Source organism: Eleutherodactylus coqui, chromosome 4, assembly GCF_035609145.1.
Source record: "Eleutherodactylus coqui strain aEleCoq1 chromosome 4, aEleCoq1.hap1, whole genome shotgun sequence".
NCBI classification, from domain to species: Eukaryota; Metazoa; Chordata; class Amphibia; order Anura; family Eleutherodactylidae; genus Eleutherodactylus; species Eleutherodactylus coqui.
The window spans coordinates 107,545,122-107,559,922 of NC_089840.1; the positions used below are offsets into that span (position 1 = coordinate 107,545,122).

Here is a 14,801-nt window from a genome sequence, read left to right on the forward strand (position 1 = left end):
CCGCCTCCAGAAACACAGCCAATCACAGCCATTCAATGACATCATTGTCATTGGCTGTGATTGGCTGAAGGCACATGTGCTTCTGGAGGCAGGGATTTAAAGTCTTTCGTGGAGAAAGCTTGTCTGCCGTGGACCAGGAGGGAGTGACAGCCTGCAGGAGCGCCGCAGATCATCTAAAAACGTAAGTAATGCTTTTTATTCTTTGCTCCACTGTATTACCGGCGTATAAGGTGACAGTTGGGGGGTCGTCTTATACGCCCCGTCGCCTTATACGCCGGTATATATTTTTAGTGTAACACATTTCTGGATGAATTGCAGGAAAGGGGTTATATATTTAACCCCTTTCCGACCATTCATCCTGCGATCGCCGGCAGCCCATTGCATTCAGTGGAGTCGGCTGTATTGCCGGTTCCATTGAATTCAATGGGCAAACATCGTTCTTCTCTGCTACAGCTGTTACAGCTGTGCCAGAGGAGGACGATCTTTATGCTGACAGTGGGGGGGGGGGGGGGGGCACTCTTGCCGCTATTGTGGCTTAATAGTGGGACCTGTGAACTTGAGATGCAGCCCACCATGTAGCCCCTCGCCTGCCCTATCCGTCACTGTGTCATTCCCATCACTTTCCTGAATTGCCCAGATTTTCACACATGAAAACCTTAGCGAGCATCGGCGAAATACAAAAATGTTCCGGTCGCCCATTGACTTCAATGGGGTTCGTTGTTCGAAACGAACCCTCGAGCATCACGGGAAGTTCGTTACGAATAACGAACACCCGAACATTTTGGTGTTCGCTCATCTCTAATTGTTATGCTTCTCTTGTAGGCTTAGATTTTAACTAGATCTTTGGGGCTGGTCATGTAAAGATGCATTCATTCTTCAAATTTTGCTTGAATCATTCTTACAAAATACAAAACTCTAAATGTGCTTTACGTAGAAACTAGAAGGGATTTCCCACTAGATTCAGAGGATCAAATGATAAGATCAACAGAGGTATATTAGTTTGGGCCTCCAAGTAAAACTCGGTGCAAAGAATCCAAAACTCTGTGTGGACTCTATACCCTAAAATAGTTTGACAGATAATTGTGCTAAATGATTGTGCTCTAGGGGTTGAGATTTTTCACTGCTCTTCATTTGTGGAGCTGGTTAGGGTCTCAGATCACAGACCCAACTGATATTCAGCAATATCATCTTTTCATATGTCTATACGATGTCAGTATGTGAAACATCAGTCTTAATAAAGAAAGTACAAAAAATCTATGACTTTCCGCTGGTGATCTGAATGTTAATATGTAAGGTGCTTGAACTCAATAGCTTTACCTAAACATTTGTGTTACATGTGGCTCCGTTCACATCTGTGTTGTAGCTTCCATTCATAATGGAAGACACACCACTGTGTTAGATCCATTATGAAATATCCAAATGTGCCCAGTGGATCCCACTGATATATTATGGGGCCTATTGGGGTTCCATAATGGTTCTATTTTTTTTGATGGGAAGAACGATGCTGCACTATTCTTACCATCACACGTTTGAGAACTATTGACAGAGGCTCCAAATTGAACCTCTGTACTGTAATGTGAACATAGCCATACATGGGACTATTAAAGAGAATTTGTCATCAGCTTCCCACCACAATGAAATAGCGGTCAACCGACCCATCTTTGGCTCATTGGCATAGATCATACCTCCGTCATCATCTGCAAGCCTCACCAAATCTAGTTTAGTGTATGTGCAGCATGAAACTGAATTCTATGCAACTTTCAGCCAGTAAGCATCACACAGCATGGAAGTTTTTAGAATTTCACTTTGTAAGGTATGCAGCTGAACACATAGCTATATGCTTAGAAACGGGTCTACACTTGCTACAGAGTGGTGGAAATCGTTTCTAGGAGTCAAACCGGGCTTCCTTTAAGTTATCTTATTTTTAGTACTATAATGATGTCACATTATGACCTAATGCTACTCACTCAATCCTCAACAGGTTAGTCCTATTGTTATACTGATTGATTGTTCTTCTGGTTCATAAGGCTGTCGGGGAGCAAATTGTAAACGAAAATCTTTTGCGTGCTAAAATGAACCATCTATATTTATGAAATATGGTAACGACCTTTGCCACATGCAAAGGGCATCCTGTGGCTTTAGGCAAAAAAATCCCATCTACTTTGGGTAGCACATGGTGGAACCAGATATATCTCCAGTCAATAATTACCTGACAAGTTGTGACTATGTAAGACTCAGGTAATGGATTATGCTGCATGATCCATTGTGAACAAACCTAGACTTGGCAAAAGTAAGTAATTCATTTATCCATAACATCTGGACACTTTCTAGACTAAGAACATATGAACATACATTTGGATGAAACAAACAGAACAAAATGCAAAAATATTGAGGTTACTCTCCGTTTAAGGATTATCTTGCAATGTGCTATCAAGTAAGGATTGCTGCATATCACAGACAAGTGTCTAAAATGAAAATGGCACTACATTACAGTACATGCAAAGAAAAAAAGCAAATATACAAATCATGGTAACTACCCTCTTATTACATTACTGCAGGCATGACAGTCAACCCTTAAGAGGCATTACAGTAAAAGCAAGCAAGAGAATCCTGTTAGACATGAAATACATTTTAGCCTGCCCATAATCTGTGCTTAATGTCTCCTTTAACCTAAGAGCTCTGGTTGGTATTCTTGCGTCTGGCCATAGTGGATCTTAACATGAGGGTTCCTTCTACTAAGGTTCCAGGATGGTCCATCATCTTTTGCCACAAATACTTTTCTTCTCCCTGAGCATCCATCCAGGTAACCTCATTCCCATAACTTATGCCTGTAGAATGGAAAGTGTACGAATTTAGTATCTCAGCATGACTAGACCACCTGTCTACATAGTATATTAGGCTAAAAAAAGGCATATGTCCATCTAGTTCAGCCGATAACTCCCCCAATGTTGTCAAAAAAACCAAATGAGTTAGAAGCCAATTTTCTTCATTAAGGGAAAAAATTATAATCCCTGACTCCAAGTCTGGCAATTGGAATAATCTTTGGATCACCAACCCTAGGCATCCCTTACTTCGGATATTAAATTTTGGAAAAAACTGCCTAATTATGGACATTCAGAATATTTGATTACAGCAAACTTTGCCTCTTTTTACTTGTTGCTGTGCCTCTAAAATCTACATGGTCTACAAATCAAATTACATATCATATGATACAATCGTATTTGAATGAAAGTTAAGTTCACCTTAGAAAGCTGAATGGGCCTCAAAATTTAGTTTTTTTCCCATTCCCATCAAAGAAAAAAAAGTTAAACAATACATTATGTGTACCCCAAAAAGGTGCCATTAAAAAATACAACTCATCCTTCAAGCCCTCGCTTATGGCTCTTGGAACATAATGATGAAAAATCTAAAAAAAAAATGCTTCATCATTAATGTGGAAAATGGTTGGTTATTAAGGGGTTAAAAAATCCGTATATGAGTTTTGCAGGAGTATAATATCAATATAGCAATAGGCAAATGTCATCTAGGCTTCAAAGCATTATGGGTAACCACAGGTATGGTGTGAATGGCTCAAAAAGCTTGAGATTATTTTCAGACAAACAGCAGAGGCCTCAGGAAAGTGACCCTCTACATTCTGAGTGAGTTTTTATATGGAGGTAAATATACAATTTTAATTAACCAAGATTTATCATCACTGCTTTACATAGTGAGATCAATGAAAGAAGAGGAGCTTAAAGGACTGCTATAGGCACTATGATGTTTTCCAAATGATTTTCAAAAGAAAGAGCTTGTATAATGAAGAAGATGTGGCAGCATTCAAGGTGCAATTTTCAAAAAATGACGTTTCGACACAATCAGTCTTTTTCAAATATACAGGTAGAGGTAAACATGGAGGTATATATGCAAACACACTGAACAAATGACCAATCAGAACATAGGTGCAATTACCAGTAATTAATATCTTATGTGTGGTGCTGTAATGATGCAATGGCGCTCCATAATGCAGCCGACGTACATGGTATCCTAGCCTGATACGTCATGACGCCGATGTGACATGACATCGCGTCATGACGCGGTGTCATGATCATGTGAGAACACGTCACTAAATGTACAGCGCATGCGTGCTGCTGTGCCCGGAGTGTTCCAAGGTGGAACGCATAATGCCAATAGGGCAATTAATTCTCAATACGCCGGTCATAAGGTCGGGCTCCCTTAGGCACCAGGACATGAAAGCTGGCGATGCGTTAACCAATCACAGCCATTCAATGGGTTTGCTGGGGCGGGGCATTCAAGCCCCGCATCCAGAAAGCAATGCTCTGTCGGTGAGGAGGAGGGAGCGACAGCCTGCAGCAGCGTCGCAGACCATCGAGAGGACAACACGCTGGCGACAGGTTAGTATAGACTTCCCCCCTGAGCCTCAGCAAGCAGCTTTTTTGACTTGCAAGCAGGTTCGTACCCCGAGTTTTTGCTCCTAAATCAGAGCAAAAATTCGGGAGAGAGCCTGCTCGCAAGTCAAAAAACCCGCAAGCCAAGGCACTCGTAACCCGAGGTACCACTGTATTCAGTTTCAAGGGCAAAATATGTTAAAGGGTTTTCCAAGTTATTTCTTTTAGAAAGGTTTTGGGCTTCCTTGTGCTCAAAACTATATATAGGAAATATAATCACCACATCGCCAAACTGTACAACATGTTTTTAATGCAGCGCTGCCTGAGGCCCTGTAGATCTCCAGCATGTCACCCAGGTAACAGGGTTTGTGACGTACCATAGACCTCTCACATGGTCTTCTAATGTAGGAGCCCTATGGGATGTCACTGATGATGTCCCTGCCAGCCTCCCATTTGCTGCAGAGGTCACAAGGGTAAACAACCCACATGAACGCTGCCGCCAATATAAACAAATCACCGGAGCCAGCACCACCGGGGAGCAGCATGCAGTGGGAGGTGAGTATATGTATTTGTTGTTTTAAGCACAACTCGTCCCCCCCACTGGTACCAATGATAATAAAATATCAGAAAACCCCTTTAAATACAAAAGAACATCATTACAAAATGTCACATAGTTTTGGTAAGCAGTAGTACTAGTGAGTCAATACTTACCAGTTCCACAACCTAAACAGACTCCTCCCAAAAATATGTTGCTTGATAATGATTCCTTATCCCATACTGTAAGCTCTAGGGAGACATTTTGCAGGTCAACGGGCTGAAGGCTAGTGAAGGAAAAGGTATGGTTCCACTGAGGGTTCACAGACTTTTTAATTATGGGAGTTTTGTGCTTTGTGGATTTGTTGTTATCAGGTAATAGATATCTGAGGAAAGAAATTCAGCTTCTTAAATTCGTATAGCAAAATACAAATCACAACACTCATAAAAGTCATAAACTGTACATTTTCACGGACAGCTATTTCTCCCAACTCCACCATAAATAATGTCTACCATAAGCAAATTGTTTCTTACAGTGGAGTGAGGGAAATAAGAGGTGTCTAGCAGAGGTTCATTTCTTATAGAAACAAGGGAAATAGACTGGAGTCCCCATACACAAAAGCTCGTTGGCCGATCTCAGTAGCTGTGATGAGTGTTTTCTAATGTGCATGGATACTTTAAGGAAGTAATCTTGTAAATGCTATATAGTTATGTGTAGTGCTGTAGAATTCAGTAAATGAATGCATAAATTATAATGAGACTATATCGAATTTTTAAAAGCCTACAGGCTTTTTCTGGAACAGCACTATGACCCCTTTGCATGACCTTTGGTGGATCATTTTGGTGTCATTAGATATGTGACATCCTCACCACCGCCGTAAAATCATAAAATGTGAGTTTGATACATTGAGTGACCTGTTCGGGCAAGTGACCTGTTCCTATGTTAAGTCTAGCCACACTGATGTGCTTCAACAACAGCGCTGATAGGGAGAGTCAAGCATTGATAAATGATGTTAATATCAAGTGCTTACCAGTTTGACTGTTGTCATGTCCCCAAAACGTGGAAGACCAGGCCGTGGACGGCGAACAGTACAAGTTGGATCCTCGGATCGACAGTTCTTAAAACACTTTATGTTCGCGGTCAATCTAGTTTAGCCTTATTAGACTGCCTTCACACAGGCTAGAAATGCTGCAGAAATTTACAGTACAAGCCATGCAGAGGGGATTTTACAAAATGTTCTTTACATGGTGTGGAGAATTTCTGCAAGCAACCCGTCGTGTTTTTTGAAAAATGCTGCAGATTCTAAACCCACACAGCATGTTTATTTGTGCAGCTGAAATCAACCCTTGAAATACAAAGGTTAAATACCATAGCAGATCTGAAATTAAAAACACTGCCAAATTGGCACCATTTAAGTGTGGATAGGGTGTGTATTTGTTGTAGGTTTTCCACCACAAGTCAAGGTGATTTAACAGTTTTACAAACATAATTCCAAAAATGTTGGGTTGCTGTTTAAAATGTAAAGGAGGTCTTCAGAAGGTAACACAGTATTCCAGATGTGGTCTCACCGGAACTCTAGATAGTGGGATCACATGGAATAGAAAGGTATGGTAGACAGTCATAATCAATACCACACCACCTAAACCACGTGTAAATATAAACAATACATCTATCTTTTCAGAATTCTTTACTTAATCAAGAGGAAACGCACCATTACAAGGCCATAACTGAGATTGAACCCTGCGTGCACAGATAAGTAGAGAAAGGTAAAGTTCATGCACAAATATAAAACAAAAGGAGTGATTTGTTGCCTTTGTCACTCAAAATCTCCCGTAAATTTTGAACTAAACAAACGAAAACATCAATTAGCCTCCACAGGGAACACAAAAAGAGAGAATAAAAGTGAAATAAAAACTGGTAGAATGGGAGTGTTAAACCAGTATATGGTATGTAACCTTAGAATCAACACTTGACTACTCACAACTCCAGTCTACAGCTAATCCAAACCCATTTTTGGAATTTATCTATGGTATCTATTGCAGATGGTGTGAGCTCTCTTCATTCACAAATATATGCATTTTATTATGTGGTTTTAAATGGATTTTCTTTATTCTAAATGATCCAGGCTTGATAAAGATTTGTTATGTGAGTTGAAATGTTGCTGTATGGATTATGTGGAATAAAGAAAATCCATTGGGATTTATTTTGCACCGCTGATGCTGCCTTTCACTTCATTTATTTGGACTGTATCTCTTGGATTTGGGTCTAATCCATTGAAGGCATGCATCCATTGACCATTCCGCCACATTTCTGGCTTTACTGGTGAGTGCTGCTGACTTATTGCATATTTGGATTTGTTATGTGGTTTTGATGTAATCTTTTCTATAGAAAACTGTGATTGTGGTAAATGTGTAAAACCTTGATGTTGGTTTCCCACTTTATTTGATGGTTAAAAATCATACAACAATTATACAAGAAAATTGCCACCCATAGGGCACCCTGGGGAAAGAAGCAACCCTCTGTCCACAAATACTCAGTAGAACAATAAAAAAAATCAAGGGATGCGAAAGCCAAGACCCTTCTTATAGGGTTTGTTCAATTCAAATGAACTCTTCCATTCACCTGGTACGGGGATAAATCCCATATGTATGTGCTGCAGTGCATGACATCCAGGAAATCTGTTATAACATTGCAACCAAAGGACTAGAGTAGTGGTGTGAAAGTTGTGGCTTTCCAGCTTTTGTGATAATACAACTTTGAGAATGCTCTGCTGGAAATTGTAATTTCACAGCAACTTGGGAACCAGAGACTTTGGACCACTATAAATATGGATCTGAATACAATATGTACATTTAGCCTTACCCTTTTACAAACGTGTCTGAGGTTCCCCTTGACTTTACTGCAGTTAGATTTTTGGCCTCTTTAACAAGAACCTCAAGTATTCCACCTGTTGGCATAGGAACTTTCTTTGACTTCTTGAAACTTTTCTTTCCTGTAAATTTTGAAAATTGTAATTTAGAAAGACAATTAGAGTACTGTAGATTGAACTCTGTTGGTCAAAAGATATAAAGCGCTGGTAAATTATATAGTCTATCTCCAGACTGGACAAAAAGCTTAACAACTATAACATTAGACATAAATTCACCAAGCCATTCTCCAAAAACCAAGTGGAAAATTAGCGCTTTTCACAATTTGACAATTTTTGCTTGAAATACAAATAAGACTACAAAAAATAATTAATAAAAAACATTTACCATGTGTTCACATTATGTCTCCATCATTTTTTATCTTAAAAAAAAAAAAATTCTTGGCGCTACAAGGCTTATAAATTTAGCAGCAGTTTTTCAAATTAGGAAGAATATTCCCAAACTGAATTTTTTCACAGCTATCACATGTCTTGGAGACCATGCTGACTGTCCTCCAGGCTAAGGGCCCTTGTACACGGAACAATTATTATTCAAAAAAATCATTGGATTGTGCAAATTTTAACAATAATTGTGCACTTATAGTGCAGTTTAAAATCTGATCATAGCAGTCTTAACACACTACCTGAGCGCGAACGAGTTGGTGATGACGTCACCAGCTTTTTTGCTAGAGCAAACGAAAATCATTTGATTCCCAATCAGTGTAAAATGGGCATAAGCCCTATAATCTCAACTGTCATCAGACACTAAGATAAAAAAACATATTTGGTATCGCTGCATCCGTAAAAGTCCGATCTATCAAAGTAACACATTATTTACCCCATCTAAAGGGGGCATAAAAGTTCATTTGTAAAGTTTATTCCTCTAATATACCCATAAGTTATACCTGTTACAGATTCCAAAGGAAGAGTCAGGTTTTTTTCGGGAGGTATATAGCGTAAGCCAATTATAATTTCTCCTTTATACTGCAGAGTAACGTCTGATGTTGAATCCATCTTAAAAAGAAAAATTACACCTTGCACTTAGCATTTTAACTTCTACAATAGATGATATATATATAAAACTTAATAAGTAGAGTTGAGCGAACATACTCTGCCGAGCTTGATGCTCGTTCGAGCATTAGCGTACTCGATGGTGCTCGTTACTGGAACGAGCATCAAGCCGTGTTTGACCACGCCCCCATTTTTGGCTCCTCCCCCCTGTGCCGTGCCTGTTTTGGCCCTTCCCTGCCGCGATGCAGCGCGCGTCATTGGCAAATTTTTTGGCTGGCTGACGAGAGAGACAGAGAAACCTAGAAAAAAAAAGCTCAGCACTCGCCGTCCCACATACAAAAATGCTCGAGTCTCCCAATGTAGTCAATGGGGTTCGTTACTCGAGTAGAGCTCTCGAATTTTATGAAAAGCTCGACTCGAATAACGCGGACTCGAGCATTTGGGTGCTCGCTCATCTCTAATAAGATATACAGTATTTCCTAGCAGAAATCTGCTTGACAATACATTAAAAAGATTTCCCACTAAATATAGATATCACCTAGGCATAGGACCGTTATTAAATCTTTAAACACCAGAAGCCTTAGCACTCATCTGTTCGGCACGCATATGATTGACCACCGCTTCATGCAAACACCTCCTCACTGCTGTGGTGAGGGTGAGAAGGGGCAGGAAACTGCAGACACCCATTATAGTGACTGTGGAGGCCCTAGCGCCTTCAGTGATTAAGCTTTTATTGACTACTTTGTGGATATATGTTAATCATATTTGGTGGGAAAACCTCTATAAAGAACCACATGTAATTAAATTTCCCATTACTACAGTCAAGGGACCTGCAAAACAAAAGTACAATTAGAAATAGCTTAAGAACATTGGTAAATATTATATAAAAGAACATGCTGAGATTCTAAAATAAATAATGTGGTTCAAAAGGACCTATGAGACAGGAGATTGTAATAGCTAAATATGTATATAATTCAAGGAGTGAATTAGAGCCAAATTATTTAAATCCATCTGGCAATAACTGTCAGGAGAATTCCTGAAGCATTTCAAGGCTCATTTAATCTATCTTCTATATTTTTACATAGGCTGACAAATACTCTACAAATTGACTGCTCTATAATTTTAACACGGAACAGGTGGTGGTATGTCTGCCAACTTTTTCTAAAGAGTTCTATTTTTGATATGTAGAAAAACTGAATTTAGTTCTGTAACTGGTAATGAAGGATCAGTAATAAATTACAAAGGTAAAGATTTTGAAAGAAGCTAAGACTTGACTGAAGAAACTTGAAATGTCTATTATTTATTAGATAAAGCCTAAGTTATTTTATTTTACCTAGCATGGAATAATGTGTCTATCAAAAAGTGGTTTCACATTTGTTCTTGGGGTTCCACTTTCTTGCTCTGTTCAGGGGTCAGGAGAGGGGAATGTCCATGGGCCGAATGGCTCCATCCCTAGACATAACCAAACAATCCCTGCTGAACAGACTCCAATGACTATAATGGGGTCCGTCCACTTTCCACCCAGCTGCCTGGCTTTTTCTTCTGTATTTTGAGTCGGATCTGTGACGGAACCTCTGGTCGAAGGATGCAATGCAGGTTTGAAACTGGCCTAATATAATTTTCTTTGGCATAGAAAAAATAGTGTACTATCTGAATTTGGATAAAATGAATGCTGTGGTGTCAATCTACAGCATGCAGATGTTAATAAAGTCCTTTGTTTGAAGGAAGTGTTAAGGCAACAGAAATGCAGTCCTAAGCTCTCACTCACGACCTGAAGGTTGCAAGTTCATTTCCTGCTTGGTTCAGGTACCTGGCTCAAGGTAGACTCAGCCTTCTATCCTTCCAAGGTCAGTAAAATAAGTATCCAGCTTGGTGGGGGGTAATAAATAAATTACCTGAAAGCACTGCGGAATAAGTTGGTGCTATACAAATAACATTATTTTTTTATTTTATTGTATTAACTATCAGGTAAAGGCAGAAATGTATTTTGATTTTAACCCTCACGTGGAGCCTTGAAATAGTGATGATTTAAAAAGCCATTTAGCCTAATGTGTTTGAGGTGAGTTTTTTTAGGACGCCCAAAAAAGAAAAATAAGAACAAACCCATTGAAATCAATGAGTTCTATTCTGTGCCTATGGCACACACAAATATGTTCATCTGAAGGAGCCCAAAGAGTTGTATGGAGAATTTTTGTTGCAGGACTTTCCAATTTTTACTGTCATGTTATACTGCCTAGAGGAATATCTGTAGTGGCATACAACACAGTGTGTTTGTGCAGACTGCAGTTCAATAGTTAAAATTGGAAAGTCACATTTCAAAAAGTCTCAGCCCAAGTCATAAGGTATGTTCACATGATGCAGTCATGTTTTTTTTTTATTTACAGCCATGTTCATGAGGCATTAGAACATTCAGTTGTGAAGTAATATTCATTTTACTACTTATCATTTGTTGACATTAACAGTTTACAACTGAACTGGTCATTTCTGATCAAAGCTGCACACACTTGCATATCTTCTGCATAACAGGATACAAGTAGAGATGAGCGAGCGTACTCACTAAGGTAAATCACTTGAGCGAGTATTGCTATTTTCGAGTACATGCCCGCTCGAGCCAAAAGATTCGGGGGGCGGCGGGGGAGAGCGGGGTGGAACGAAGGGGAGATCTCTCTCTCCCCCCGGCTCCCCCATTGCTCACTCCCGCAACTCACCGCTCACCCCTGCCGGCACCCGAATCTTTTGGCGCGAGTGGGCATGTACTTGAAAATAGCAATACTCGCTTGAGTAATTTGCCTTAGCGAGTATGCTCACTCATCTCTAGATACAAGTCAAACTATATCCCATTATGAAATGAAACACAACGCTCACCTTAGGTTGCAGCGCAAGACATTCATCTTCTTTGTTTTCAAAATTCCATGTATCAAGAGGAATATTCACTTCACCCAAGAAGCTGTTACGTCCGAAGCGGTCATTATGCCAGACTGACAGTTGTAAGGTTCTAGTTTCTAATTGCGTGTGGCTGATTACATACTGCAATAAAAAAAGTTGCACAGAAGTGTAGGGATAAGTAACATTTACTCCTATTTATGTATGAATATAGACAAAAACAAAGTAAATGCCTTTTATGCTTTACTAGATGCCACAAATATTTTGATAAACCACCACTCAAAATAAAATATTAGCAGTTTTTTTTAGTGAAAAAGGACAAATGGGCTGCATAGCTTTATAACCACATCCCCGCTGCTTCTGTTGTACTTATTTCTGCTTCACCCACTCAACGGCTTCCGTTATTTATGAAGCAAAATGCTAGTCTGCTGTCAATTCGGAAATCTCCATCGCTCAGTGTCAATCAAATGGTATTTTATTCATTGACACTGGATGCAGACTGTCCATTTGAAAGTTGACTAGTAACGGGCTCCATAAGTAACAATGCAGGCAAATGAGGGGGGAAGGTGGGGACTGAAACAAAACAAAAAAAATAGAAATAAAAAACGGTAATGGAATCAGCAGGGATGTGACTGTATAGCTATGCAGACAGAGGGCATGTCAGAGGACCTAACAGCTTCTCTTTACTTAATTAAGATATTTAAATATAGTCTATTAGAATGTAAAGATTTGAACAATTTCTCAAAAAGAATGTATTGTAACATAGCGGGCTATAAATTGACAATGAAGATTCTGGTGTGTCCAACATACACATGCCAAACACAAGGCCTGCGGGCCAAATGTGGCCACCACCACCTCATTTTATGTGGCCCACCGGCAGTGCAGCTACCTAACAGGCATTGCGCTCACCCAGCCTACAGCTCCGGTCTGGCGGCAGTACAGAAATTTTTCCCCAGCATCTACATGTGCCATTCTGCATGCAGTGCAGACGCCAAGGTCAGAGTTCACAAACTTTGCACTGCCACCTCCAGACCGGAGCTACAGGCTGGGTGAGTGGAATGCCTGTTAGTATGCGGCAATGCCGGTGGGCTACATAAAATGAGACAAATATACACTCAAGGTACGAACATAGATAACACAAAATAGTATATAACAATACTAAAAGGTGGGGAAACAGGGAATCTCACCCTAATCTACTAATGCAAGCAAACCCTACCTAAAAGTGGAGCGTTTGCCCTGATGAGGACGACCCCACCTCATGAACCTAGGGGTAACCCTGACTCTCCTTAGTTGGTGACAGGGAATGTGAAAGAAGATAGATGATTCTCAAATAAACATGCCACCAATGTACTCTAAAGGGAAGTATTGTAGGTGTAACATCACCCCAGATTAAATGAGAAAACCAGAAAGGACTTATCTTAGCAGACACACAAACTAGACCATAAGCTGCTGACTTGACCAAAAGAAACCTTAAGACTGAGTATAACTGGCGTCCTCGGTAAGGCGGAGGCGGCATAAATGTGCATAGACTAACACTGATTGGTTGCTGGGATACACACCTCCCAGCCAACCAATCACTCCATATGTAATGGGCTGGTGGTATGATTCAGGATGGAGCGGTGGAGACAGATGGAGGTAGAGGTGGCATATTTTTACAAAAGTATAAATGTTACTGAACTTTTGTATAATAAACAGTACTTGCTCTCCCTAGGAGGGTTTGAGCATTTCCAGCATTTCATAATAACTAAATGTGGATACTTTTAAAGCAACAGTACTCTTAAAGCAACACAATACTTCTTGTCATTTTGCACCATTCGCAGACATATACATCTAATTTTGTTGCTACTGGCAGCAGCAAGGGGGCACAAGTCGTTTTCATCACTATCAGCATCTTTTTACTACATCTCTTCTATGTGGCATTACCGCTAGATAAACATCATTATCTCCATAGACCCCGACCTCAAATTCCTTATAGGAGCGGTATCTTTACCCACAGAATGCAAACACGTCTTAGATATCACTAAAATCAAGAGGTCGATACTCATCAATACTGGCGATTTAACTCCCACTTTACACATTGCTCGAATCACATTATTGCTGCTCTGTCATGTCACATAATACACAAATAACATTCCTATACATAGACATTAACCCTTTATGCACATCACTTACATAACATTACACGTCCCATTAAACTTTTATGCATAGCATTAATTCTTTAAATTACCCAGCAAGGCCTTGCATTAGCCGAAACTTTGGCGTCATCATTACGCTAACAGTTTCGCGAGTCCATTTACCCCCACCCTGTGCACTGATATTATATCATGCAGTGCCAGGGTTTGTAGTCTGCTCTCGCGTAATCAAAACTTCACTTGCTTTAATCTTGTCATCCAGTGCAGGTTTTTGGCACTGCCACCATGGTGTCCAGCATTGCAGGGAGGGAGACTCCCTCTTCTCCGACGAGCTGAAGGATAATTCACCCTCATGATACAGCTGCTCCCCCATCAGGCATCGTTAGTTGATACCCAAGTCATCATGGCATTTGGTGTTCGCTCCAGCCCGTCGCTGCTCCCCCAGCATGGGTATACAATCCACTACACTGCCCCTGCCACGTTATATGTGGCTGCTGCAATCTCTGCTCTTGCCTTTCTCTCTGGGTCTGCCTGCGTCTCACTGGTGTTGAGTCTCTCCCTGTCTCTGGGGGGGAGCTGTGATATGGCTTCTGGTTATTTATATTGTGCCTAGTGGTGTCAAAATTCCTTGGATTTACAGCCGGGGAAGGGTGACTCAGCCTCAGGCTTCACTATCCCTATCAGAGGCTGGACCTTCTGGGTTGTGACACGCTATTCACATTCCCGACTGCAACATCAAAGGGGCTTCTGAAGCCTCTACGAAGCTACAGCAAAAATGGCCCCACCTGCCACTCTTCAACATGACGCCTGAAGCACTTGGACTTCCCTGTTCTGTCTCCTCTCCTGGGCCGGGGCTCTGACCAGCAGAGGGTAACCTCTGCAGGAGCACTGCTGCACTCTCCTGACAGGTGCTGGAAAGTGATGGTCTCCTGGCTCTTCTCGCTTCACCT

The 14,801-nt window shown here is 40.6% G+C and overlaps 1 protein-coding gene across 4 annotated transcripts in view; it reads right to left on the reverse strand.

Annotated features, from left to right (window-relative positions):
* Positions 1 to 624: 624 nt before the first annotated feature.
* SYTL5 (synaptotagmin like 5) overlaps positions 625 to 14,801 on the reverse strand; it is a 193,729-nt gene continuing 179,552 nt past the window's right edge. For 2 of the 4 annotated variants that reach the window (XM_066599955.1, XM_066599954.1), the window contains exons 15-19: positions 11,702 to 11,863; positions 8,731 to 8,839; positions 7,783 to 7,912; positions 5,097 to 5,305; positions 626 to 2,828 (exon numbers count right to left, since the gene is read on the reverse strand). In XM_066599955.1, the coding sequence (XP_066456052.1) occupies positions 2,671 to 2,828; positions 5,097 to 5,305; positions 7,783 to 7,912; positions 8,731 to 8,839; positions 11,702 to 11,863 (768 nt within the window). In that variant the 3' untranslated portion in view covers positions 626 to 2,670. Of the gene's footprint in view, positions 2,829 to 5,096; positions 5,306 to 7,782; positions 7,913 to 8,730; positions 8,840 to 11,701; positions 11,864 to 14,801 lie in introns of all 4 variants that reach the window. The other 2 variants (XM_066599957.1, XM_066599956.1) reach the window with 2 other exon arrangements.